The sequence below is a fragment of the Anser anser genome, assembly GCF_964211835.1.
Source record: "Anser anser genome assembly, contig: SUPER_W_unloc_3, whole genome shotgun sequence".
Classification (NCBI taxonomy): Eukaryota; Metazoa; Chordata; class Aves; order Anseriformes; family Anatidae; genus Anser; species Anser anser.
Genome location: NW_028154229.1, coordinates 727,399 through 748,706, shown reverse-complemented (window position 1 = coordinate 748,706; position 21,308 = coordinate 727,399). Strand labels below are relative to the sequence as shown.

General features: G+C 45.1%; 2 protein-coding genes across 7 annotated transcripts in view; both read right to left on the bottom strand.

Annotated features, from left to right (window-relative positions):
- LOC310888917 (katanin p60 ATPase-containing subunit A-like 2) overlaps positions 1 to 17,024 on the bottom strand; it is a 33,422-nt gene extending 16,398 nt beyond the window's left edge. The window contains exon 1 of the mRNA XM_083852557.1: positions 16,992 to 17,024. Coding sequence (XP_083708683.1) covers positions 16,992 to 16,996 — 5 coding nt within the window. The 5' untranslated portion in view covers positions 16,997 to 17,024. The remainder of the gene's footprint in view (positions 1 to 16,991) is intronic.
- LOC310888897 (katanin p60 ATPase-containing subunit A-like 2) overlaps positions 1 to 21,308 on the bottom strand; it is a 175,572-nt gene that overhangs the window by 125,948 nt on the left and 28,316 nt on the right. The window contains exon 8 of one of the 6 annotated variants that reach the window (XM_083852538.1): positions 3,214 to 4,858. The exons of 1 other annotated variant lie outside the window; for it this stretch is intronic. The gene's annotated coding sequence lies outside the window, so the exon portion shown is untranslated. Of the gene's footprint in view, positions 1 to 3,213; positions 4,859 to 7,231; positions 7,379 to 10,197; positions 11,662 to 13,486; positions 13,825 to 20,910; positions 21,116 to 21,308 lie in introns of those variants that run through there. 4 more of the 6 variants (XM_083852534.1, XM_083852536.1, XM_083852532.1 and 1 more) reach the window with 4 other exon arrangements.

The window sequence follows — 21,308 nt, the reverse complement described above, 5'->3', positions numbered from 1 at the left end:
ACAGACCCGATGGCAGATCCGCGCCTTCAGGTGAATCTAGATCCAGGCATCCTCCGGCTGACTGCGACCCTAGCCCTCCAGGCAATGTTAAGAATTCCAAAGACCGGGAAGCCCGCGCAGCCTTTTACAAAGGTCCAGCAAGGGGTGTCTGAACCATACATGCAGTTTATTGATCGGCTTCGCGATGCATTAGATAAGCAGATTGACAATCGGGAAGCAAAAGATGCCTTGCTACAAAGGCTAGCGGTAGAAAACGCAAATACCGACTGTAAAAAGGTGCTACAGGTCTGCCTGTGAATGCAACGCTAGTTCAGATGATAGAGGCGTGTAACCGAGTGGGTTCTATCGAACATCATACCGAATCGCTGGCGTTCACTTTTGCAACAGCAGTCAGGACCCAAGGGTCAGTAAAAATGCTATCGGTGGGGAGACCCGAGCCACCTAATCTTCGCATGCCCCTGGCGGGGACGGGGGGGCGGCCCGCCGGCAGTTCCGCCCACTTTGTGTCCCAGATGTGTGAGAGGATGCCACTGGGCGAGCCATTGCCGCTCTAAATACAACGCGGAAGGACATCCTTTGCCGCCGCGGAAGGGAAACAGGAAGAGGAGCGCGGGGCGGGGCCGCACGACGACACAAGCACTCCCGCCTCCCGGTCAAAGGAGGAACCTCCCACAAGGGAGGGCAACAAATGCAATGCTGACGCAGGGTCCAGCGCCACCTGCTGCCCCGTTGCCACGGTTACCACCGTGGACACCCTCTCAGCAAGAACCAGAGGGAGTGCCGGAGTGGATGCCTCCACAGTAACAGACGCCACGTTGTGGGGAACTCACGTTCATAAAATTCCATTGAACGTCAAAGGACCAAATGGGAATGACTGTAGTGTATTGCTGCTAGGACGATCAAGTACAACTTTGACCAGATTGTTTGTTTTGCTGGGGAAAATTGATGCTGACTCTAATGGACAAATCCAAGCTATGGCTTGGACACCGTCTCCACCATTGTCAATACCAAAGGGAACTAGAATTGCTCAATTGATTCTTTTCCGAGCAGTAGTCTACAGGAGTTGGTTCAAGAACAACTCCAACAAGGACATATTGTTCCAACAAACAGCCCATAGAATTCACCAGTGTTTGTCATCAAGAAGAAGAGCGGGAAACGGAGATTACTGCATGATTTGCGACAAATCAATGCAGTGATCGAGGACATGGGCTACTTGCAGCCAGGATTACCCTCACCTACAATGATACCCCGTAATTGGGACATTGTTGTTATGGACTTGAAAGACTGTTCTTTCACAATTCCTTTGCATCCTGACGACGCTCCTCGTTTTGCCTTCTCGGTACCAAAGATCAATAGGAAGGAGCCTATGGACCGATATCATTGGACCGTACTACCACAAGGCATGAAAAACTCCCCAGCCATGTGCCAAACCGATGTCGCAAAAGCTATCCAACTAGTACGCCAATGCTTTCCGGAGATATACATATACCACTACATGAATGATATCCTACTAGCTGGACCATCTAGTGATAAGGTCCAAGAGGCACTGCCTGCCTTAAAACAAGCGTTACAGACAGCAGGACTCCACATTGCACCTGAAAAGATGCAGACCCAAGCACCTTGGAATTATCTGGGGGTGGAAGATATTACAGCAGACCATTCAACCACAGCAGATATCCATTAATGCAGATGTTAAGACACTGAATGATGTACAGAAATTACTAGGGAATATAAACTGGATTAGACTACAATGTGGGACAGACAATTCGATATTGGCGCCTCTCTTTGAGTTATTAAAGGGAGACACTGATATTAATGCCCCAAGGCGATGGACTGAGGAGGCTCATAAAGCATTGCAAATGGTTAATGAAAGAATCTCAGCACAGAAATGCCATCATCATAGTGAGAACCTCCCCCTTCAATTATATATTTGTAATCAAGAACAACAACCAGTGGCTATTATTTGGCAATGGGACCCCTCCCATAAGGACCCCCCGCTTAGTGGTCCTGGAACGGGTCTTTTTACCCCATCAACCCTCAAAAACTACTGCAATGCAAGTGGAAATGTTCACCGTCCTAATAAAGAAAGGACATGAGAGAACAGTTGAATTAGCGGGAGAAGAGCCCAATCTGATTATAATCCCCGTAGTAAAAGACTATTTCACCTGGTGCTTGCAGAATAGTTTAGAGCTCCAAATAGTGTTGACGGGATTCGACGGACAGGTTGATACCCACCGTCCACCTCATAAAATGTTCTCCTTTTATAATAATATAAAAATAGAAGAGCGGCCGTTGTGTCAACGGCAACCAGTGGATGGCCGGACGGTCTTCACAGATGGGTCCGGAAAAACAGGCAAAGCTGTAGTAACTTGGGAAGAAGGTGGAAAGTGGCAACACCAGCCTGAGCGGATCCAAGGTTCCCCACGGACAGTTGAAATACATGCTATTATAATGGCTTTTAAGCGCTGGCCAACAGTACCTTTGAATATTGTATCTGACTCACAATATGCTGTAGGTGTCGCTCAGCGTATTGAGAGGGCACATTTGAGACATATCCCAAAGGAAGACTTGTTTCTAAAATTTAAAGAGCTGTTATTTTTGGTGGAGCAGCGAGCGCACCCATATTGTATTATTCACATGCAGAGCCACACCTTGTTACCCGGTATTTTTGCAGAGGGTAATGCACGCCTTGACCAGCTATCTAATAAGGCACCGGGGCAGTCAGGGTCAAAGGTGCTGGAGCACGCATGGTTATCCCATGCCTTTTTCCATCAATCCACCAAAGCCTTGGCGAAACAATTCACTATATCGATCAATGACGCCAAATTGATTGTCCAAACATATCCTGACTGTCAACAACATGTTTCGACCCCATCTTTAACGGTAAACCATAGAGGTCTATGGTCCTTACAGTTATGGCAGACCGACATCACGCATATTCCAGAATTTGGTCGCTTGAAATATGTTCACATATCGGTAGACACTTCCTCTCATGCTATTTGGGCGACAGCTGCGGCAGGTGAAACTAGCCGCCATATCCAGGCTCACTTCCGTGTTGCTTTCGTGGCGCTAGGCATCCCAAAGGAAATAAAAACCAACAATGGCCCCGCCTATGGTAGTCACTTCCTTCAAACGTTTTTCAAACTTGGGGTATCCGACACATCACAGGCATTCCTCATTCCCCCATGGGCCAAGCCATTGCTGAGTGCACACATCTGTCCTGGTTTCAGTTAGGACAGAGTTAATTTTCCTCCTAGTAGCTGGTAGGGTGCTATGTTTTGGATTAGGATGAGAAGAGCGCTGATAACATGCTGATGTTTTAATTGTTGCAGAGCAGTGCTTACACCAAGCCAAGGACTTTTCAGCTTCTCGCTCTGTCCTGCCAGCGAGCAGGCTGGGGGTGCAGCAGGAGCTGGGAGGGGACAGACCCAGGACAGCTGACCCAAACTGGCCAAAGGGGTATTCCATACCATCTGACATCATGCTAAACAATATATAGGGGTGGCTGGCCGGGGTGGGGGGGCCGGCTGCTCGGGGATAGGCTGGGCATCGGTCAACGGGTGGTGAGCAATTGCATTGTGCATCACTTGATTCCTACACATTATTATTAATACTATTATCATCATTGCTGTTGTTGTTATTTTCCTGTCTTAATAAACTGTCTTTATCTCAACTCACCGGCTTCACTTTCCCGTTTCTCTCCCCCATCCCAGAGAGGGAGGGGGGAGGGTGAGCGAATGGCTGTGTGGTGTTTAGCTGCCGGCCGGGTTAAACCACAACAGTCCTTTTGGCGCCCAACGTGGGGCCCGAAGGGTTGAAATATCGACAGCTTTGACCAGAGTGTGTTAAACTTAATTTGGTATAAGTATTGGACCAGCTTAATAGTTGCTAGTCACGATGTTGATTGCCTTAATCTCAAGTCTGCTGTGCCTGTTTTCCAAATTTCCAAATTATATAGCACGTTACTTTCTGTATGTGCTCCCTGTCGCGCTGTTTATCCTTTCCGGGCTCTGGTTTAAGATCGTTATGGTACTGTGCGGTGTAACAATGGCTTATGAAATGATGAGATTTCTGGTCATGACTCTAACCTGGTATTTGTATTCAGCACTGACATCGACTCTATACTTTGGAAACCATATCTCAGAAACTGTTAGCAATTACACCTATTGCCTGTTTTCGTCAGGGAGCCAATCTGTGGAGGGGACAGGGGAAGATATTTTTTCCTACCTGTTCACTCTCCCTTTCTCCTTCACCACCCTCTTATCCCCCGAGCTAGTTACGGTGGTTCTCCGAGATGTTGAATATCCTTGGGATACTCAGACCAGCATGTTCTTGTTGTTATGTCTCCTGAATGCGCTTCAAGTTTTGTTTAAGGTTAAACAACTACTTAGGAATCTCATCCGGAGATCTGTCTTGAGGCGGGATAGTTGCGAGTGGCAGGGAGTTTGGGAGGATATGGGCAGGTTTCTAGAGCAGTGGTCACCTCCAGTGTTTTGGACATTCACCCCTGAACAACTGCAAAATCCTAAAAAGCTGGCAGAATGCTTGGAAAAAGAGTATCATGACTCTGGCAGTTCCAAAGTGACACAAATCACTGTAGTGTGCTGGGGTCTGGCTTGTGCCTATCGAGCTGCAATTATCAACCTACTGACAGACCCTGCAGCCGCTCCAGCTCCCGCAGCCACTCCAGCTCCTGCAGCCGTCCCAGTTCCAGCTCCCATAGCCGCTCCCACTCCTGTGGCTGGGTCAGAGAAACGAGCTGTAGCAGTGCAAGTTGCCCATGCAGAGGGTATTCCAACCCCTGTGGCAGACCCTGTGGCTGGGTCAGAGAAACGAGCTGTAGCAGTGCAAGTTGCCCCTGTAGACAAGGTGAAAAAATGGTATAGAGACTCAGGTCGTTTAGAACGCAGACAGTCTTCTGCCAGGTCTAGGTATAGAGAAGACGAGGCTGGGCCATCAAAGGTGCAGGAGGATGAAGATGAGGATGCTGAAAAATCAACAGTAACTACCCGAACCCTATACCAGTGTGAGCTACAAGATGTGCGAAAAGATTTTGGTCGCTGCATAGGTGAGCAGCTTGTCACCTGGCTGCTCTGGTGCTGGGACACCGGAGCCAATTGTGTGGAATTAGAGGGCAGGGAAGCCAGGCGGCTGGGATCCCTTGCTAGGGACGCAGGCATTGACAAAGCAATTGGAGATGGAGCACGATCTCACAGCCTCTGGAGGCGTCTCCTGTCAGCTGTGAAGGAAAGGTATCCCTTCAAGGAAGAACTTGTATGTCTACCAGGCAAGTGGACCACCATGGAGAAGGGAATTCAGTACCTGAGGGAATTAGCCGTACGGGAGGTGATTTATAAGGACCTAGACGACGCACAAATATCCACAGATCCAGATGAAGTCCAGTGTACACGACCCATGTGGCGGAAGTTTACACGGAGTGCAAACTTCCCCTCCAGCCAGGGGGAGGAAAGGGACAATCGAGTTTATTGGACTGTGTGGATTCGATGGCCTGGCACGTCAGACGCACAGAAGTATAAGGCTTTAGTAGACACTGGTGCACAATGTACTCTAATGCCATCAAGCTATAAAGGGCCAGAGCCCATCTGTATTTATGGTGTGACGGGGGGATCCCAGCAGTTAACTGTATTGGAGGCTGAAGGGAGTCTAACCGGTAATGAGTGGCAAAAGCACCGCATTGTGACTGGCCCAGATGCTCCGTGCATCCTTGGCATAGACTATCTTAGAAGAGGATATTTCAAGGACCCAAAAGGGTTCCGCTGGGCTTTTGGCATAGCTGCCTTAGAGACAGAGGACATTAAACAGTTGTCTACCTTGCCCGGTCTCTCAGAGGACCCTTCTGTTGTGGGGTTGCTGAGGGTGGAAGAACAGCAGGTGCCAATCGCTACCACAACTGTGCACCGGCAGCAATATCGCACCAACCGAGACTCCCTGATTCCCATCCATAAGCTAATTCGTCAACTGGAGAGCCAAGGAGTGATCAGCAAGACTCATTCACCTTTTAATAGTCCCATATGGCCAGTGCGCAAGTCTAATGGTGAGTGGAGACTAACAGTGGACTATCGTGGCCTGAAGGAGGTCACGCCACCGCTGAGTGCTGCAGTGCCGGACATGCTAGAACTCCAGTATGAACTGGAATCAAAGGCAGCCAAGTGGTATGCCACAATTGATATCGCTAATGCATTTTTCTCCATCCCTCTAGCAGCAGAGTGCAGGCCACAGTTTGCTTTCACTTGGAGGGGAGTCCAATATACTTGGAATCGGCTGCCCCAGGGGTGGAAATATAGCCCTACCATTTGCCATGGACTGATCCAGTCTGTGCTGGAGCAGGGGGAAGCTCCTGAACACCTGCAGTACATCGATGACATCATTGTGTGGGGTGACACTGCAGAAGAAGTTTTCGAGAAAGGGAAGAAAATAGTCCAAATCCTTCTGAAGGCCGGTTTTGCCATAAAACAAAATAAAGTTAAAGGACCTGCACGAGAGATCCAGTTTTTAGGAATAAAATGGCAAGATGGACGTCGTCAAATCCCAATGGATGTGATCAACAAAATAACAGCTATGTCTCCACCAACTAGCAAAAAAGAAACACAAACTTTCCTAGGTGTCGTGGGGTTTTGGAGAATGCATATTCCAAATTACAGTCTGATTGTAAACCCGCTCTACCAAGTAACCCGTAAGAAGAATGCTTTTGAATGGGGCCCTGAGCAACGACAAGCCTTTGAACAAATTAAGCAGGAAATAGTTCATGCAGTAGCCCTTGGGCCAGTCTGAACAGGACCAGATGTAAAGAATGTGCTCTACACCGCAGCCGGAGAGAATGGTCCCACCTGGAGCCTCTGGCAGAAAGAACCTGGGGAAACTCGAGGTCGACCCCTGGGGTTTTGGAGTCGGGGATACAGAGGATCTGAAGCCCGCTATACTCCAACTGAAAAGGAGATATTGGCAGCATATGAAGGAGTTCGATCTGCTTCGGAAGTGGTCGGTACTGAAGCGCAGCTCCTCCTGGCACCCCGACTGCCGGTACTAGGCTGGATGTTCAAAGGAAGGATCCCCTCTACACATCATGCAACTGATGCTACATGGAGCAAGTGGGTTGCACTGATTACTCAGCAGGCTCAAATAGGAAACCCCAGTCGCCCAGGAATCTTGGAAGTGATTATGGACTGGCCAGAAGGCAAATACTTTGGGATATCACCAGAGGAGGAGGTGGTCCGTGCTGAAGAAGCCCCACTGTACAACAAGCTACCGGAAAATGAGAAGAAATATGCCTTGTTCACTGATGGGTCCTGTCGTATTGTGGGAAAGCATCGGAGATGGAAAGCTGCTGTATGGAGTCCTACACAACGAGTTGCAGAAGCTGCTGAGGGAGAAGGTGAACCGAGTCAGTTTGCAGAAGTGAAAGCCATTCAGCTGGCTTTAGATATTGCTGAGCGAGAAAAGTGGCCAGTTCTCTATCTCTATACTGATTCATGGATGGTAGCAAATGCCCTGTGGGGGTGGTTACAGCAATGGAAGCAGAACAACTGGCAGCGCAGGGGCAAACCCATCTGGGCTGCAGCATTGTGGCAAGATATTGCTGCCTGGGTAGAGAACCTGGTTGTAAAGGTACGCCACGTAGATGCTCATGTGCCCAAGAATCGGGCTACTGAAGAACATCAAAACAACCAGCAGGTGGATCAGGCTGCTAAGATTGAAGTGGCTCAGGTGGACCTGGACTGGCAACATAAAGGTGAATTATTTATAGCCCGATGGGCCCATGACACCTCAGGCCATCAAGGTAGAGCTGCAACATACAGATGGGCTCGTGATCGAGGGGTGGACCTGACCATGGACACTATAGCACAGGTTATTCATGACTGTGAAACATGTGCTGCAATCAAGCAAGCCAAACGGTCAAAGCCTCTTTGGTATGGAGGACGATGGCTGAAATATAAATATGGAGAGGCCTGGCAGACTGATTACATCACACTCCCTCAAACCCGCAGCGGCAAGGGCCACGTACTTACAATGGTGGAAGCAACCACCGGATGGCTGGAAACATATCCTGTGCCCCATGCCACCGCCCAGAACACTATCCTGGGCCTTGAAAAGCAAGTCCTACGGCGACATGGCACCCCAGAGAGAATTGAGTCAGACAATGGGGCTCATTTCCGAAACAGCACCCCAATAGAATCTATGTACGCTCTATCATCAAATGATACTCCTAAGCTTCTTTTACTTCTTCTGGGTATTTGTGATGTTTCTCTTTCAAATGCCAGAGTGAAGGGTATAGCTAATTGAACAAGTGCACAAGTGCCTCCCCAATTAGATGGTAGGGTGGACCATAAGTTCTTCCCTCCACAGTACCACCAGGGATCTGCCCTGGGGATCTCAAGTCTTGAGCAGTTTCCCATCAAGTCCTTGGTAGCATTCAAGGTCCTCATGCACAAGGCAAATTCTCCCACATGCCGGGTAGCACTCACACCCTGCCGTGAGAGGCAAGCTGTACGGTTACCTATAGCTGTAGAGAATGCAGGGGGAACCCTGGTATTGCTATCACGCAAGGAAGGGGACAGCAAAGAGAGAGACTTAGAGGCCTCATTTCCCCAGGCAGTCTTTTCTTGGTACAATGTAATCATACATCACATCCCCTGGGAATCCTTGGTCCACCCCAATGGGCAGGGCACTATCTGGGCAATCGGTCCTCCCGAGGCACAAGCATAGCAATTGCTATGGTTGAGACTCTGGACAGTATATTTGACCCATTCTATCCAGGCATTCACATCCCCATACCCTGTTTCAAATGTTTGACCTGCCGCATTTCAAAGAGGGCCTCCTGTTTTCTCTCCTGGTTTCTTCTTTAGTTTCTCCCTTTCTCTGATGGCAATAGAGGATCATTTCCATACAGCTATTCTCAGTCTGGCTGTTGGGTCTCTCCCAGTTATTTGTTCTCTCTGCTCAATTGTTGTTGGGCATTTACATCTCCACAAGCTAACACCTCACAAGCATCAAACATGACAGACTGTGGTACATAACCCTCTGTCACATTCACCCATATTTTGACGGGGTATCCCATCTTACTATTATCTGGTCATGCCTTTTCCAAGTTGCCAATTGACCAAGGCTTTCTCTGAGGCCTACAAACACTAGAAACAAAATTAATAGTTGATTTTTCCCTGTCATTATTTTTAAACCTTTAAAATTTTAAAAGCTGGCCACATGGCACCCCAGAAAGGATTGAGCAATTAAAGAAAGGATTGAGTCAGACAATGGGACTCATTTCCGAAACAACCTTATAGACACTTGGGCCAAAGAACATGGTATTGAGTGGGTGTATCACATCCCCTATCATGCACCAGCCTCCGGGAAGGTTGAACGATACAATGGACTGTTAAAGACTACATTGAAGGCAATGGGTGCTGGGACATTCAAAAATTGGGACACACATTTGGCAAAGGCCACCTGGTTAGTCAATACCAGGGGATCTGCCAACCGAGCTGGACCTGCCCAATCAAACCTGTTACGCACTGTAGAAGGGGATAAAGTTCCTGTAGTGCACGTAAGAAACATGCTGGGTAAAACAGTCTGGGCTACTCCTGCCTCAGGAAAAGGCAAACCCATTCGTGGAATTGCTTTTGCTCAGGGACCTGGATGTACTTGGTGGGTAATGCAAAAGAATGGGGAGGTCCGGTGTGTACCTCAAGGGGATTTAATACTGGGTGAGAATAGCCCATGAGTTGAATTGTAGTATGTTAATTATTATATAATACTGTATGTCATCACTACCATGATTGCAATATATCATAGATGAAAATGGTGATTAATTAGAAGGTATTGGAAAGAGTGTAACCTGAGCATGACATAAATGGTACGGAATAAGGGGTGGATATCTGTCCTGGTTCCAGTTAGGACAGAGTTAGTTTTCCTCCTAGTAGCTGGTAGGGTGCTATGTTTTGGATTAGGATGAGAAGAGCGCTGATAACATGCTGATGTTTTAATTGTTGCAGAGCAGTGCTTACACCAAGCCAAGGACTTTTCAGCTTCTCGCTCTGTCCTGCCAGCGAGCAGGCTGGGGGTGCAGCAGGAGCTGGGAGGGGACAGACCCAGGACAGCTGACCCAAACTGGCCAAAGGGGTATTCCATACCATCTGACATCATGCTAAACAATATATAGGGGTGGCTGGCCGGGGTGGGGGGGCCGGCTGCTCGGGGATAGGCTGGGCATCGGTCAACGGGTGGTGAGCAATTGCATTGTGCATCACTTGTTTCTTACACATTATTATTATTAATACTATTATTATTATTATTATTGTTATTATTATTTTCCTGTCTTAATAAACTGTCTTTATCTCAACTCACAGGCTTCACTTTCCTGTTTCTCTCCCCCATCCCAGAGAGGGAGGGGGGAGGGTGAGCGAACGGCTGTGTGGTGTTTAGCTGCCAGCCAGGTTAAACCACAACAACATCGCACCTTGAAAACACTGCCAAATAAACAAAAAGGGGGAGACACCCAGGAAACACCACAGAACAGGTTGGGAAAGGCACTTCACGTAATCAATCACCTATCATTACCCTTTCCTCACAAAGAAGTACCGCCCATAATAAAACATTACAAAAGTATGAATCCCACACTGTCATGGATGCCACAGTCAGAGCAGGCCTCAGTAATGGTAAAAAATTAAATACAGGTCTTTGGGAGGGACCCCAGCCTCTAATAACTTGGGATCGAGGGTATGCTTGTGTCTCAGCAGGTCACAGACCAAGATGGGTACTAGCAAGGGGGGTAAGGCCATGGTTGGCCTCTGCCTCACAATTGCCGCTGTCATCAGTTATTGCCAGCCCTGGGTCTCCATCCAACCACGCCGCAACATCTGGGTCACCCTCGCCAACATGACAGGACAAGAAGTGATGTGCCTGTCCCCGGCTAGTGCTAACGACCCATTCACGACATGTCTGGTGTGGAACCCAGCAGATAACAAAGACTGGACTGTCTACTTGCCGCAAGCACCCCTAGAGCCACAGGAATTAGATATCCTGGGATGTGAAACAGCAACAGCATGTGTAAGGTTTAATTGCTCAGGCAAAAACCAAACCATGAATCAAATCATCAACACCACACTTGTTCCTTATTGCAATGCATCTCTTTGCTGTAATTATACAAAACTATAATAGCATCCTTCCTTGCGCCAGGAGCCGCTCTGCTCGGCTGTGGGATTGACTGTGGAACGGACGCCCCTAGGTGCACCCCGAGCATTTTCCTCAGAGGGGTCTCCACTCTCAGCCGCTCACCGCGGGAGTAGACAAGGACCTCCTGAAGCCGTGGACAAATTATTTTAAGTGATATTTTCTTGTGGTATGAATGAGAAGTGCAAGGGGCCTCTTTGCGTGATTGCGCTGTGCGAGTGAGAAGCAGCATCTCTGCAAAGGAACATCCCTAGCGCTTAGCAGCTTGTTGACTGATGTAGATTCTATTAGGCACCCTACTTTACTATCGTAATTCTGCATGTGATTTTCACTCTGTTGCTTATTGTATCTTGCTTATTGCAATGTCTGTGGTGCTTGACAGAGAAGTCTATAGAAAGCATTTGGTTGGTTGAAAATAAAAAAGGGGGAATTGAGGGGAAGGAATTTGCAGGTGGCATTGCGCTGTTTCACAGGTCCCTGAACTAGAGATAATGAGGAAAACAGCGGTAGAACCAAAAACTTGAGCAAGGTCGAGATAAAGTAAATTGGCTGCAGTGTTAAAGATGAGCTTTGGGCAGTGGCCAATTGCTGGCTGGCTCGAGGCGCGTCTGAGGGTCTCTAACCAATTGTATGACAGATTCAGGCGCGTGGACAGTGCATGGGGCTACGGGGAAAGTATATGTAGTGGTGAAAAAGGCAATAAAGGTCTCCTGTTCAAGATCCATCAGGAGTTCCCTGTCTTTTGTCCCTTCACAGCACCTTCAGGCCAGCTGTGTTCTTTGACCTCTTCCTCTGAGGGTTTTGAATACCCAATTTTTCTTTTCAAATCAGTAGATCCTGTAAAGACCACTGAAAGGTGCAATGCATTGCTTAGAGTTTCTCCTTCTAAAAGGATAACGATGCTACAGTAACAAACATTTGTAATGTATTACTAATGAACCACAAAGAGATGAATGGATTATCAACGTATTAATTTCCTTTCAATATTAACTGTTCACACACACAGTAGCTATTTTTTCCAGCATTTTCTTATACAACTGTAACATAATTGAGTCCTTGTCTGCTCAATTCCTTTCCTTGTGCGTCACAACCAAGAAGTGTGTCTGTACATTACACAAAATAAAATATACACTGAGGCTTTTTTAAAAGTGCTCAGAAAGCAATCAGCTGTGAATACACACACCAAGTCATCCAGACATGGACACCCCCTACGGTCAGCAACAGCCTTCTGATCACAGCCCAATGCCCTCCACTCACACAGAAAGGCTTTTCAAATGTGTCTCCCTATGGCACCACTGAGATAACCAGCCAAAAAAACCCCACTAATCATGAAAAACAACAACCCAGAAAAGAAGTCTGTGACTTTGCAGGTGCAGAGCCCTCACTTGCTCCCAGACAGTTTTGGATGGCCCTATTCTGTGGCTGTCAAGCTTCAAGGACAGGAAGGAGCATGGACAAAAGAACCCTTCATACGCCTATCATCTTTTTTGCAGTTGTTTTTCCAAGATTGTCCCTCACCAAACCTAATTTCCACAGTTTACTTCTCTGCAGTTCCCCTCTCTGCTTTCAACATACCAATTTCTCTGTAGAAAAAGATGCTCTTCCACTGAAGATTTCATGGATTTATAGCCCAGGGAGAGGGAGAATTTCAGGGAAAGCAGAAATCCACAGACTAGTTCCAGACCTCTGAAAGCTAACTTCAAAAACAAGCTCATCATCAATTTGTTTCAAATCCCAGTACAGGTGTTGGCTCCTACTCTGAAAAAAGGTTAATGAGCTACAAATCAGACTGTTAAAAACAGCTGTGCTTGCCCAACAGCCATTATTTTCCCCTTGTACTATTTGCAACCATTTGAAAAGGTTTGGTTGAAACCAAGAGAAATACTGCACCAGTTCAGATAAGTGATCCAGCCAGATCAACCTGCTAGCTGCTGGTGGCCATGGGAGAGGCCATCCAAGGAGAGCACAGAGCTGGCCATTTTCTGCTGACTGTTGTCATCCTCTCATCCTCTCTTGTCTTGTTCTCAGTACCTGTTCTGCCCATTTTGATAGCCAATGTGATGAAATATTCTAGTTCTAATTTCCAACCATTTATTCTTCTGTTCCAAATTATGTTAAAAGAACCAAAGAATTTTGTCCCTCAACTTTTAAAAGTCAAATTTGATACCAATGAAATCCAACCTTCTTATTTGTGGAATATCCTTCTAAACACTGTATGTTTTAAGCACCTTATAGTTCCAGGCTGAAACCCTTCTTAGCTTAAACATAGTAAATAACTCGCCTCTAAAGTCAAATACTCCACTTTAAATGTTAGCAGCTGGTAGCACCAGCATATGTTGACTTTATTATGAATTATTCTCATGTGGTACAAATAGCAAGAATTGCAGAGTTTAAAAGTAAAAGCTCCAAATTAATCTTTAAATGCTTTAACCAAATATCAAGGCTTTTTCTGCAAAAGTCTAAATAAAATCTTTATCTGTGCTTAGAAGCTCATGCAAATGTATTCAAAATGTACTCTGGATCTCTTACCATGGCAGATTGGAAGCTGCTAAAACAAATACAAGATCATCAGATCGGGCCAAGCCATCCATCTGCACCAGTAATTCTGTTTTCATCTGTCAACTTCCTTCATGTTCATCACTACCAAGATTCAGAGAAACATTATTTGCTCAGTGCATTAAAATAATCATCTTTATTTATACAGTGTAATTCACAGCAACTGAGTCCTTGTCACCACTTTGCCCCAATTCAAAGCGTGATTATGCTCCATTAGCTAACATCTAAGCATTAAAATCAAGCTTTCTAATGATTACTTTAATGGACTCTTTTCAGTGCACTAAAATGAGGATTGTTCACCATTACTGAATCCAAAGAAACTATTTAGTTTTATTTTTTTCTTTATATTAATCTCCAAATAAAACTGATGTTTACTGGAAAACAACTAAGGCTTAGATTGATTGACCTATGTAGGAGAATTTATAACACAATAGTTGCCATTAAACAACTTACACACCTACCTATTCAGGGCAACTACTGGCATTTTTCTGTGAGTGAATTTTAAGTGGCCACAAGAAGATACACGTACTGCTGAATTCAACAGTTTGCAAAATGTTGTATCAAAAGTAAACAGAAAAGTTTGCAGCATTGAAACAAATTGAAAAATAGGGCAGAGACCACACACAAAGGATCCTTCTTCAAGGAGAGAAGGGAAACTAAGGAAAGTGCTAAGAATTCTGGCCCTGATCCAGGTAACCAATTTTGAAGGAAACCAGTTTGAACTCTTGGTCCCAGATGTGAAGTTCTTGGTAACCCCTGGACCAAATCCAGAGAAAACATCAGGGCCTTAGATGGTAAGAATTATAATTCAAGTTTAATGGCTTATTTCTGCAAAGGCATCTACACATTGGTGTGATGTCAATATTTAATAAGGATACGTAAAAATAACTACATAGTCTCAGATAAAAACCCTTACTGAAATACATAATCCAGTGATGTTAATGAGAGCTTTTTTAAAAGTATGAAGGCAAGACTTGGCCCATAATTTATAGCTATCAACTGACAATTATTACAAGTTGTGTATTTATGATATGGCATATTCTATTTATGCATATGCATAAGCATATAATTTATAGTATATAGCATACATATAGCCACACTGTAATGGGCTCCTAATGGGTATAATGATATTTTTGTATTTCTCCTGCTTCTCCTCCTTATTCAACCCTCTCATTTTTTTAAACTAAAACTGTCTACCCCATGGATGACAATAATAACACCCCCCCCATTCCTGCAACTCTAAGTCCTGACAATGCCATCAAAATTTGTCCCATTAATGAAAATGCCATTCCACTGTATACACTACATCTTACCCTGCTATGCCTCAGCCTGTCCAAAGTGTCACAAAACCAGCTGCTTTTCACTTGCCTCTAACAAGCCACCTGTTCTTTCCCCCAGCTGTCTTTACTTCCACTTCAAATACCTTATTTGAAAATACAACAGCACTGGTTATGCATTCATGCTCCTCTCTCCTGCTCACAATCTTCCTGGATGCATTATTTCCACAGTCCCGTGCTAAACTTCACACAACCTGCCTTTCACACTTCTCTACTGATCTCATCTACTGTGAATGAAACAATGGCCACATCTCTCTCTTTAAATCCCCACAGCATATGCAACATTTTCATGGAACAGTATTTTCAGAGCTGATAGGCATTCTGAAAATAATACACTACAAGGCTGCTAAAGCTGACAACATAACAGAAGAAAAATAACTTACTATTAAGTCATGAAAATTACCATTATCACTCAAAATAACTCTACTGTCAATAAAATCTAAAAGACAAGTCTTTCAGGGGCCCAATCATGCTCCTATTAAAGTTTACAGAGTAGTCTCATGCCTTACTTTAGCTAAGATTTGTTTCTAGCAGGTATATTGTATGATTAAACTTTGGTCAGCACTTGAAACACACTATTTAAAAGATGCATTGCAAAGGGGGACATATATTCTCCTAAGACCATAGGAAGTGATCTCATCATTTACCCAGAAACAGTGCCTCTTTGACTCATAACTGACTCCAGCTCATCCAAGAAAATTGTGGAAGGAGCATGGTACCAGACAAGCTCAAATAGCACCTGTTTACAGGGAAGAGTAAAAGTGACAGAAAAGATTAACAAGAAAACTAACACAAAAAAGGCATTAAGAGCCACTGGCGCAGGAGATAAATAACGGTACCCATACTCCAAACTTCTAGGACAAAAAGCAGTATGTTCCAGGGCAAAAGATCTGGGTAGGCTGAGGGTCCCTGAATCCTCTCAAATTCTGAAAGGTTTGTAAAGGAGATATACAGGCACGTAATCCTGTCTTTATATGTAAATCTTTGTCTAAATCCTATCAGAGTACCCTGAGAATAATGGGATAGAAGAAAATGACCCATCAGAGGATTCTGGGAAGTCCTAAATTGTTATCAGAGATTAAATATTCTGTCCTCTATGGTGCTCCATTTGTAGTTTTTTTTTAATAAGAATTTGAGGAAAATAATAAATCAACCGCACCATAATGAAAAAAAAATGGACTGCTTCTCTTGATAAGAATTAAGAAGTTATTTTGTTTTTTCCTGGAGAAAACAAACTGCTTGAACAATCAGGGCTAGATTAAAATATGGAATATTAAGCTGACACACAAAACCTGGGTCTGCCATTTTGAAAAAAAAAAAAAGGTTTCATCTATTTTTCTGTAAAGAGGGAGTAACAGTAAGAATATATATATATTAATTTCTTCTTTGGTGAAGCATTCTTGCAGTTTTTAAATAAGTATCACTAATAATATATATTAATCCAGCACTTTTTAATCTGAACATTTAAAAACAAATTTAAAAGATATATATTATTTTCTGCACTTTGGATCACAAGTAGTGTACGATCGGCATTGTAACTCATACTGTTTAAGGAAGCAAAAGTTTGCAATTAGGTCAAACACTGGATCGTATAATAATTTTGCCATGTTGTTAGTGTTGGGGAGAATCGAATGGATGTTCTATTAATGTTTCTCAGGTGATGGATCATACGGTATAATTAAATATCATTAAATGTACTTACATTATCAAGTAATCTATGTACACTGGAAACTTAGGGAGTACATTGAACAATCAAAAGAATCGTTGGAGGGGAACCCCGGGAGGGAATAGGTACAACCTGACCTTGGATAAGGGCCTGGAGATGATGAAGTGAGTTGAAGCAGAACCGAGGAGCGGAGAGAGCATGCGTCGAATAGAAAGGTGAAGAGTTTAGCGAAGAGGAAGACTCCTTACTTCATCTGGACGACCACCTGGACGACCACCAGAGTGCGCCACGCATGTGCAAAGGGGAGGGGAGCTAATTAGAATGAAAAGCGAGGCTGATGTTGCAACCTGTAATGAATATGTATACCTGACGCAATATTGTATGTATAAATAATGGCTGGAAAGTAACGGGACTTGAAGCCAGATTTGGGCACCTGCCCCGGCTTCCAGCGCTGAATAAAGCACCTTCATATAATCACTTGGTGGTTATGTGGTTGCTACGCTAACATTTTGGCGACCCAGATGGGACAGCGTGGGCACTGCTGAGGCGGCTCGTGTCTCGGTTTCGCTCCAGCCGGCACCGAGGGATTCTCGGGGAGCAGTCGACCACGACCGACCTCCGCTGCTCACGACGTACCACTGGAGTGGTAAGCAAAGGTGCTTTCAACTTTGGGTATTTGGTACCGATTTGGTTGGGAAAGCCTGCCGGTCAGACGCGGCGAAAGCCACGCTCGGTTGGGCAGGGAGCTCCCGGGGTAAGCCTAGGCGCCGTCCGTTAGACAGAGCGAAAGCTCTGCAGGTTCGGCATTGGTGATTGTATTGGTTTGTGCTGAAGGGTCAGCACCTGGTATTATTGGTATGTAGAAAGCGTGCTGCTGCTCCGGCAGCTTTTGGGAAAGCACGCTGCTGCTCCGGCAGCTTCTGGGAAAGCACGCTGCTGCTCCGGCAGCTTTTGGGAAAGCACGCTGCTGCTCCGGCAGCTTCTGGAAAGTGTGCTGTTGCTGCTCCGGCAGCTTTCGGAAGAGTGTGTTGCTGCTCCGGCAGCTTCCGGGAGAGTGTGTTGCTGCTCCGGCAGCTTTTGGGTTCGTATCATAAGCTCAAAATGAAAAAGATTAAAGAAATTCTGGGAAAAGATGTACCTATCCCGCGGACATCCCCGCTGGGGTGTTTGCTAGCACACTGGAAAGAGGGAGGTTTTGGTCAAGAAATGCGGAAAGGAAAGCTGATTGATTATTGTAACATTTGGTGGCCACAGTATAAACTAGAGGACCAAGAAACTTGGCCTGAGAATGGGACATTGCAATATAATACAATTTTACAATTGATGCTATTTTGTAAGCGGGAAGGAAAATATGATGAACTGCCGTATGTGGAATTATTCTTTTATTTGCGCCGAAAGCCTGAATGGCAGCATGCTTGTGGAATAATGGTGCTTGAGGTTTCAACTGAGGAACGTTGTTGTGCATGTACTAAGGAGGGACGCTGTATACAGCATCAGGCGATAGAGAATAATAAGTATTATGGGGAAATGAATAACGGAAATATTGACTTGGAAGTTGCGCCGTCGGCTCCGCTGGAAGAGCCAGGACAGGGAGGAAAAAAAAAGAAAAGGAAGATAGCAGTAGTAATGGAGAATCCCCGACTTTAGCCTCCCCTGTGTCACATAGGACCCGGCAACAGCGAAGGGCAGGAGAAACTATAAATGAACAGGGAGGGAAAATAATCGCTCCCCTCAGGCAAGGAGTGGGGACAGAAGGACCGGTATATGTCAAGGTGCCTTTTTCAGCTGGGGATTTAATGATATGGAAGCAAGCAGCCGGCACCTACAGGGAAAACCCAGATAAAGTAGCCAGGGTAATGAAAATGATAATTAAAACCCAAAATCCCGATTGGGATGATCTCCAGGTGATCCTGGATACTTTGATGGATTCAACAGAAAAGGACATGGTATTGCGGGCAGCCAGAGAGAGAGCCCGAGAAGATATACGAAATGGATTAGTGCTTGGAAATCTAGATCAAAACTTCCCCACTGAGGATCCCCAATGGGATTATAACACAGGGGATGGAATAAGGAGGCTGAAGAGATATCAAGATTGGGTACAAATCGGGGTACAGAATGCCATGCCCCAGACCATAAATTGGTCAAAATTGTATAATGTCAGGCAAGAAAAAGCGGAATCACCTTCCGCCTTTTTAGAGAGATTGAAAGAAACTGCTAAGAAATATACAGATTTAGACGTAGAGACTGAGCAAGTTAAAGCTCAGTTAGCACTCATTTTCCTGGGACAAGCCCAAGAGGATATTAGGAAGAAATTGCAAAAGTTGGAAGGTGCAGATTTGAGAAATTTGGATAGGCTGTTGGAAATAACCTGGAAAGTGTATAATAACAGAGAAAAGGAAACGACAAAAAGGCAACAACAGAACTTATTAGCAGTAATTCAAGGGAGAGAACATGCAGGATTAAGGGGCAGGGGAAGGAGGAAATACGGCCGTTCTTACAACCCCTTGATTTACGGTTTGGAGGTAAAGAAATTACGCATGAATTTTTATATGTACCAGAATGCCCTATTCCTCTTTTGGGACGGGATTTGCTAACTAAACTAAACGCTACCATAATGTTTGAAGATGGAGAATTGATTATGAGAATCCCGGAATCAAAAGTGGGACAAATATTAATGATTAAAGAGAAGGCTGTTCCTCATATCCCAAAAGAGGTAGAAAATGCAGTAATGCCTGCAGTTTGGGAAACGGATGTGCCTGGAAAATCAAAAGTAGCCCAGCCAGTAAAAATTGAACTTAAGGAAGGGGCACGACCGGTACGGATTAAACAGTACCCGTTGAAGCTAGAAGCTAGGCTAGGGATAGTAAAGATTATAGATAAATTTCTTAGCTACCACATTCTGGAGGAATGCAAATCTGAATATAATACCCCAATTTTCCCAGTAAAGAAACCTAATGGGGAATACAGGCTAGTGCAGGACCTTAGGGCAATAAACGAAATAACAAAAGATATTCACCCAGTGGTGGCTAATCTTTATACATTGTTAACATCTGTAAAAGAGAAATATAAGTGGTTTACGGTAATTGATTTAAAAGATGCCTTCTTCTGCATACCCATTGACAAGGATAGTAGAAAACTTTTTGCTTTTGAATGGGAAAATCCACGGAACGGACGAAAGATGCAACTAACCTGGACAAGGTTGCCTCAAGGATTCAAGAATAGCCCGACCCTCTTCGGCAGTCAACTAGCTAAAGAAATAGAAGATTGGATTAACCAAGGGCAGATTCAGGTACCAATGGATCGATACGTGCTGTTACAGTATGTGGACGATATATTAATAGCTACCGAAGGAGAGTCAGAATGTATTCAGGTAACTATTGATATTTTGAATCAATTGGGACTAAATGGGTACAAGGTTTCTAAACAAAAGGCACAAATCGCGTGCACAACAGTAATTTGTTTGGGATGTGAAATTTCTCAAGGACAAAGAAAATTGGGAGTTAACCGAATACAAGCTATTTGTGAAATCCCCGAGCCGCGAAATCTGCATGAACTACGGGCTTTCCTAGGTATGGCCGGGTGGTGTAGACTGTGGGTAATGGACTATGGACTCATAGCAAAGCCCCTCTATGAAACCCAAAAGGCCTGTACATTTACCTGGGGAAAGCCACAACAAGAGGCCTTTAAGAAATTAAAAGAAGCCCTGATAAAGGCGCCTGCCTTGGGCTTGCCGGACTTATCAAAGGACTTTCAGCTGTTTGTGCATGAGAGACAACGATTGGCATTAGGAGTACTGACCCAGCGACTTGGGAGCTGGAAAAGACCTGTGGGGTATTTTTCTAAACAATTGGATGCGGTAAGCGCCGGATGGCCCTCGTGTTTAAGGGCCGTGGCAGCCACAGTCCTTTTAATACAGGAAGCCAGGAAGCTCACATTAGGGAAACGAATTGAGGTGTTCGTGCCACAAATGGTGACTACGGTATTGGAGCAAAAGGGGGGCCATTGGCTATCGCCCAGCCGAATGATGAAATATCAAGCTATATTAACTGAGCAAGATGATGTAATCTTAAGAACTACTAACCTATTGAACCCAGCAGTGTTTCTAGGAACAACTACGGAGGAAGGAGACCTCAGTCATGATTGCATGGAGATCATCGAACATACCTATGCCAGCAGAACAGACTTAAAGGATCAGCCTCTGGGGAAACCGGATTGGGAACTTTTCACGGATGGAAGCAGCTTTGTGGAAAATGGGACTCGTTATGCAGGATACGCGGTAACTACATCAAAGGTAGTGTTTGAGGCAAATTCCCTACCTCCGGGGACTTCAGCCCAACGAGCAGAAATAGTCGTCCTGACACGAGCCCTGGAACTAAGCGAGGGTAAGAACGTGAATATTTGGACAGATTCAAAATATGCATTCGGGGTAGTTCATGTACATGGGGCATTATGGAAAGAAAGGGGAATGCTATCCTCACAAGGGACTAATATAAAATACCAGGAAGAAATATTGAAATTAATAACAGCTGTACAGAAACCCCAACAGGTGGCCATAATGCATTGTA